General features: G+C 36.4%; 1 protein-coding gene across 11 annotated transcripts in view; it reads right to left on the reverse strand.

Moving 5' to 3' along the window:
- The window catches only part of SP140 (SP140 nuclear body protein), a 70441-nt gene that overhangs the window by 24327 nt on the left and 39044 nt on the right, over window positions 1–7070 (reverse strand). For 8 of the 11 annotated variants that reach the window (XM_024740570.1, XM_024740573.1, XM_024740571.1 and 5 more), the window contains 3 exons: window positions 3861–3947; window positions 3529–3645; window positions 2673–2732 (listed from right to left, as the gene is read on the reverse strand). In XM_024740570.1, the coding sequence (XP_024596338.1) occupies window positions 2673–2732; window positions 3529–3645; window positions 3861–3947 (264 nt within the window). The remainder of the gene's footprint in view (window positions 1–2672; window positions 2733–3528; window positions 3646–3860; window positions 3948–7070) is intronic. The other 3 variants (XM_024740566.1, XM_024740574.1, XM_024740572.1) reach the window with 3 other exon arrangements.

The following is a 7070-nucleotide window of genomic DNA, read 5'->3' on the forward strand; positions in this document are numbered from 1 at the left end:
TTTAAAAACTGAATCACTATATTGTACATCTGTAACATATAATATTGTACATCAACTATACTTCAATTTTTAAAAAAGTGTTGGTGTTATTCCTTGTAATTACTATCTCACATCATACACAAAGAAGTGAATCCTATGTGAATAATAGCTTTAAGCATTTAAAAGCACTAAGTACTTCAAATAGTCTAGAAGCAAATATAAATATTTTTAAAATCTTGAGATGGAAAATATCTTTGTACATTATAAACAAAACCTAGAAGCCATAAAGGAAAACCTTGATAGATCTTACTACATAAAATTTTCAAATTTCTCTAGAACACAATATGTTATAAACAAGCCTAAGAGAATAACATCAAATGAGACAAAATAGTAACCATATACATAGGCAAAATGTTATATATATATATATATATTCCTATGCTTCTTCAGCATGGTTAAAAAAAAAATAGCAATACTGGGCAAGGCTTACACACCAGCCACTTTTTTTTATTTATTTATTTTCATCAGCCATTTTTAGAAAAAGGAAAACAAACAACCAATAACAAATGAAAAGTGCTTGACCACAACAAAAATGAGAGCAATGCAAATTAAAGCAGAATGAAATGAAACTTTTTACAATTAAGTTTGGTAAAATGTTAAATGTTTATAATGTCTGTGCATGATATACTGCTTTAAACTAAGGGAAATGTAACAGTAAGAATAGATTTATGATATAATGTGTTAGTATATGATATACATGTGTTAATACATGCATAGAAAAATCTAGAAAGATATACATCAATCAAAATTTACAAAGAGCATATATTTTAAAATTTTAAAAACAATAACATTTTTGAAAAAATATAAGTCTCACTGAGCTAAAATCAAAGAATCCAGAGAGCTCTGTTCCTTTCTGGAAGCCATAGGGGATAATTCATTTCTTTACCTTTTCCAGCTTCTGAAGGCTGCCCACATTTCTTGGCTCATTGCTCCCTGCCTTCATCTTCAAAGCCAGCCACATTGTATCTCTCTGATCATTATTCTATAGTCACATATCCCTCTCTCCATAGAAGGAAAGGTTTTCTGATTTTAAGGACCCCTGTGATTTGATGGGGGCCACCCAGATAATCTAGAAAAATCTCTGCATCTCAAAACCCTTAACTTAATCACACCATCAAAGTCTCTTTTGCCAGGTGAAGTAACAGATTACAGGTTCCAGGGACTAGAAAAAGGACATCTCTGTTTCTGTTGGTATAAAGTTTTCAAGAATCTTATCAATCTCTGATGTATGTCATGGGGATCTCCTCCATTAGACAACAGTCTCTTCTACAGATCTTTCCTGTATACTCACATATCTATTTTTCACTTCTGCTAAGATGGTTGAAGGTATCTATGGGTCACAAACTTAACCTCTTCAAAGAACATTTTATATGACTGAATACCCTGAATTTTCACTACTTCTGGGGCATTAGCAAAAAGTTATACAGTCACACTCTGGGTTGTCACTGCAGAGCACATTTTCCTGACAATGAAGCTCCGAATATGAGCATCTTTTGCAATCTGAATAGGCTAAGAATTTTCCAAATCATCAAGTTCTTATTCCTTTTGTTTAGCAGTTCTTCCCTTGACTTATCTCTTTCCTCTCACAGTTTACTCTAAGCAGCAACATGAAACCAGCTGCACCTTTATCATAGTACTTAGAAATCTCCTTAGCTATATATCCAGAAAATTCTGCTTTCCGCATAACTGCAGGATAGAATTTCACTGAGCTTTCTGCCACTATATAATAAGGATCCCCTTTCCTTTAAATTCCAAACACATGTCCCTTATTTCCTTCAGTGACACCTTTAAACTGACAGTGGTTTCATGACAATTTACACATTCTCTAATATGATATAGGTTTTCTCTACCATGTTCTTCACTTCCAAGTCCTCACAAGCAGAGTCTTCAGCACCACCTTTCTACTAACAAACTGCTCAAGGCAATCTAGACATTCTCTATCATTCTACTTAAAATTCTTCTTATAACCCAATTTCCCTCTGGCCATTGCCCAATTCCAAAGCCACTTCCACATTTTCAGGAATGCAATATAGCTGCACCCCACTTCCAATGACCAAAAATTCTGTATTACTCTTTTATTGCTGCCATAACAAATGACCTCAAATTTAGTGACTTAAAACACTTTATTGTCTTACACTTGTGTCGGTTAGAAGTCTGACAAGGGTCTCTCTGGGCTAAAATCAAGGTTTCAGTAGGCCTTCATTCTTGTCTGGAGGCTATAGAGGAAAATCTATTTCTTTTACTTTCCCAGCTTCTAGGAGCCACCCATATTCCTTTTTCCTCCCCTTCATCTGCAAAGCCAGCAAATATTGCATCTCTCTGTGACTATCTTCCATAATCGCTTCTCCCTCTCTTCACAGCCAGACACACTTCTTCATTTTTTAAGGCCCATTTGATGATATTGGATGCACCACAATAATCCAGGATAATCGCCCCTTTCAAGGTCCCTATCTTAATTATATCTGTAAAATCCCTTTTGCCATGTAAGAGAACAGATTACAGGTTCCAGAGATTAGGATATAGACATCTTTATGGGGCTGTCATATTATTAATATTTATTATTATACATTATAATAATGAAACTGGCCTTAAAAACTCATTTTAATATCAAAAGCAAGTAAAATTATATGCACTCTTACTTCTTTTCCTCTTGAGTTTTCCCAAAGTAGAGTTGTTTCCAAGATCCACAGTATCTAGAAAAAACAGGTGGTGAGGAAACAAAAATGAAGTTATAAATCTTAGAATGATTCATACTGCAAAAGGCTTGAATTTATAAAGATGTTTGGGTTATCATCTGTCTCTTCCTTCTAACGGAACTAAACCTACTGAATTGAGAAGTGAGAGTCCAGGATGAGCCCTGGGTCTTCCTTTATTTCTTAATGGGACTTTGAAAAACGTTCTTCAATACCTATGTACTTCAGTTTACTCAGGGATATCTGTCTAGTTCTTAAGAATTTTGTTAGGATTAAATAAGATCTTATGTACAAAACTTAATAGGATCACTATATAAACAAGTGACATGCTGGAGAACATCTATCAAAAATATGTGCTGGGTTAAGAATAGTTGATCTGAAGTCTCTTCTCCTGACAATTAAGTGACAGGACTAGTTGTCTTTTGAGAACTTTCTAAGGTTGTGACAAAATGACACTATTATCTACTAGTGGACATACACTTGACTTTCTTGGGTGACAGGGATAGAAAACATTGTAAATCACAAGGCTTTATTAGTAATATACTGATGTAATAAACAATATACTGCCATTTTAAAAGTGTATTTCTACTACATCATCCATATATAATCAACATGGGCCATCCCTTAGACACAATTTTATAATGATCTCTTGCTTCCCTGCTATTCCCAAAAGGATCAGGTCAAGCAAATGCAGAGATCAGGATACTGGGATGGATTGGACCACCTGCCACCACCCAACCTGCGTCTGTGTTACCAGTGGAGCCACCCCCATCTCACCACACTCAGGTATCCTTACCCATCATGTCACTAGCTTCTTTACTTTCAGTACTTCCTTCTGGACCTCCTGGCACATATTTTGAGAAACACATAACACAGGAACACTTCTCATTTCCAAATGTTGGTGGCTCTGCTCCTAGGGCAAAATTGTGAATTATGAAGACTTTTCATTTCCCTAGTGATCCTCTTTTCCAAACCCTTGTTGATCCCACTTTTTCTGTCTCTTCCTCTGAAATCTTTCATTTATCCTCCCTACACCTGACTCTTCCTTTAAGTCTCCATTTTCCCCTTTCTCATCCTTTTCTCTTTACCAGAACTTTGTTTCTGCTTTTTTTCTTAATGCATAGTTACCTTGTCCATTATAAGATAGTGGGCTAGAAGTTAGCTCCTCAGAATCTCCTTCTGTATTCATCTGAAGAGCTTCTAGTTTGCCAGATACTAAAGAGACACAGGAAAATTACCATCCACAGATCCTGAGACAGTGATTAGGGAAGAATTCCTGGGGCTCTCATAATGCACACTAATATTCTGAACTATAATGAACTGCTTTCTAGCTCCAGTGCTGGACACCCCATGCCAAACAACTAGCAAGACAGGAACACAAACCCACTGACTAGCAGAGAGGCTGCCTAAAATCTTACTAAGTTCACAGACATCCCAAAACACACCACCAGACACAGCTCTGCCCACCAGAAAGACAAGATGCAGCCCCACCCACTAGAACACAGGCACAAGTCCCCTCCACCAGGAAGCCTACACAGACCCCTGAACCAACCTTACCCACTGGGGACGGACACCAAAAACAATGGGAACGACGAACCTGCAGCCTGCGAAAAGGAGACTCCAAGCACAGTAAGTTAAACAAAATGAGAAGACAGAGAAACACACAGCAGATGAAGGAGCAAGGTAAAAACCCACCAGACCAAAAAATGAAGAGGAAATAGGCAGTCTACCTGAAAAAGAACTCATAGTAATGAATGATCCAAAACCTTGGAACTAAAGATGATCCAAAATCTTGGAAAAGATGATCCAAAACCTTGGAAATAGAATGGAGGAAATACAAGATACACTTAACAAGGACCAAGAAGAACTAAAGAGCAAACAAACAATGATGAACAACAAAATAAATGAAATTTAAAATTCTCTAGAAGCAATCAATAGAATAACTGAGGCAGAAGAATGGATAAGTGACCTGGAAGACAAAATAGTGGAAATAACTACCACAGAGCAGAATAAAGAAAAAAGAATGAAAAGAACTGAGGACAGTCTCAGAGACCTCTGGGACAATGTTAAACATGCCAACATTCGAATTATAGGGGTCTCAGAAGAAGAAGAGAAAAAGAAAGGGACTGAGAAAATATTTGAAGAGATTACAGTTGAAAACTTCCCTAACATGGGAAAGGAAAGAGTCAATCAAGTCCAGGAAGCACAGAGAGTCCCATACAGCATAAATCCAAGGAGAAACATGCCAAGACACATATTAATCAAACAATCAAAAATTAAATACAAAGAAAAAATATTAAAAGCAGAAAGGGAAAAACAACAAATAACATACAAGGGAATCCCCATAAGGTTGACAGCTGATCTTTCAGCAGAAACTCTGCAAGCCAGAAGGGAGTGGCAGGACATATACAAAACAACAGAATACACTTACTTCTCAAGTGCTCATGGGACATTCTCCAGGATAGATCATATCCTGGGACAAAAGTCAAGCCTTGGTAAATTTTAGAAAATTGAAATTGTATCAAGTATCTTTTATGACCACAGCGCTATGCGACTAGATATCAATTACAGGAAAAAAACTGTAAAAAAACCAAATACATGGAGGCTAAACAATATACTACTAAATAACCAAGAGAAGCAGAGGGAGGAATACTCCCAAACTCATTGCACGAAGCCACCACCACCCTGATACCAAAACCAGACAAAGATGTCACAAGGATAGAAAACTAGAGGCCAATAATACTGATGAACATAGATGCAAAAATCCTCAACAAAATACTAGTAAACAGAATTCAACAGCACATTAAAAGGATCATACATCATGATATCTCCTCTAAGATCAGGAACAAGACAAGGGTGCCCACTATCACCATTACTATTCAACATAGTTTTGGAAGTTTTAGCCACAGTAATCACAGAAGAAAAAGAAATAAAAGGAATCCAAATTGGAAAAGAAGAAGTAAAACTCTCACTGTTTGCAGATGACATGATACTATACATAGAGAATCCTAAAGATGCTACCAGAAAACTACTAGAGCTAATCAATGAATTTGGTAAAGTTGCAGGATACAAAATTAATGCACAGAAATCTCTTGCATTCCTATACGCTAATGATGAAAAACCTGAAAGAGAAATTAAGGAAACACTCCCATTTACCATTCTGACAAAAAGAAGAAAATACGTAGGAATAAACCTACCTAAGGAGACGAAAGACCTGTATGCAGAAAACTATAAGACACTGATGAAAGAAATTAAAGATGATACAAACAGATAGAGAGGTATACCACGTTCTTGGATTGAAAGAATCAATATTGTGAAAATGACAATACAACCCAAAGCAATCTACAGATTCAATGCAATCCCTATCAAACTACCAATGGCATTTTTCACAGAACTAGAACAAAAAATTTCACAATTTGTATGGAAACACAAAAGATCTCGAATAGGTAATCTTGAGAAAGAAAAACGGAGCTGGAGGAATCAGGCTCCCTGACTTCAGACTATACTACAAAGCCACAATAATCAAGACAGTAGAGTACTGGCACAAAAACAGAAATCCAGATCAATGGAACAGGATAGAAAGCCCAGAGATAAACCCATGCACATATGGTCACCTTATGTTTGATAAAGGAGGCAAGAATATACAATGGAGAGAAGACAGCCTCTTCAATAAGTGGTGCTGGGAAAACTGGACAGCTACATGTAAAAGAATGAAATTAGAACACTCCCTAACACCATACACAAGAATAAACTCCAAATGGATTAAACACCTAAACACTATAAAACTCTTAGAGGAAAACATAGACAGAACACTCCATGACATAAATCACAGTGTGATCCTTTTTGACCCACCTCCTAGAGAAATGGAAATAAAGACAAAAATAAATACATGGGACCTAATGAAACTTAAAAGGAAACTACAAATAAGAAGAAAGACAGCCCTCAGAATAGGAGAAATTATTTGCAAACGAAGCAAATGACAAAGGATTTATCTCCAAAGTATACAAGCAGTTCATGCAGCTCAGTATTAAAGAAACAAACAACCCAATCCAAAAATGGGCAGAAGAACTAAATAGACATTTCTCCAAAGAAGATATATGGATTGCCAACAAACACATGAAAGGATGCTCAACATCACAAATCATTAGAGAAATGCAAATCAAAACCACAATGAGGTATCACCTCACACTGGTGAGAATGGCCATAATTAAAACAATCTACAAACAATAAACGCTGGAGAGAGTGTGGAGAAAAGGGAACCCTCTTGCACTGTTGGTGGGAATGTAAATTGATACAGCTACTATGGAGGTTCTTAACAAAACTAAAAATAGAACTACC

This window comes from Neophocaena asiaeorientalis, unplaced genomic scaffold, assembly GCF_003031525.2.
Source record: "Neophocaena asiaeorientalis asiaeorientalis breed wild unplaced genomic scaffold, Neophocaena_asiaeorientalis_V1.1 scaffold388, whole genome shotgun sequence".
Taxonomy (NCBI): Eukaryota; Metazoa; Chordata; class Mammalia; order Artiodactyla; family Phocoenidae; genus Neophocaena; species Neophocaena asiaeorientalis.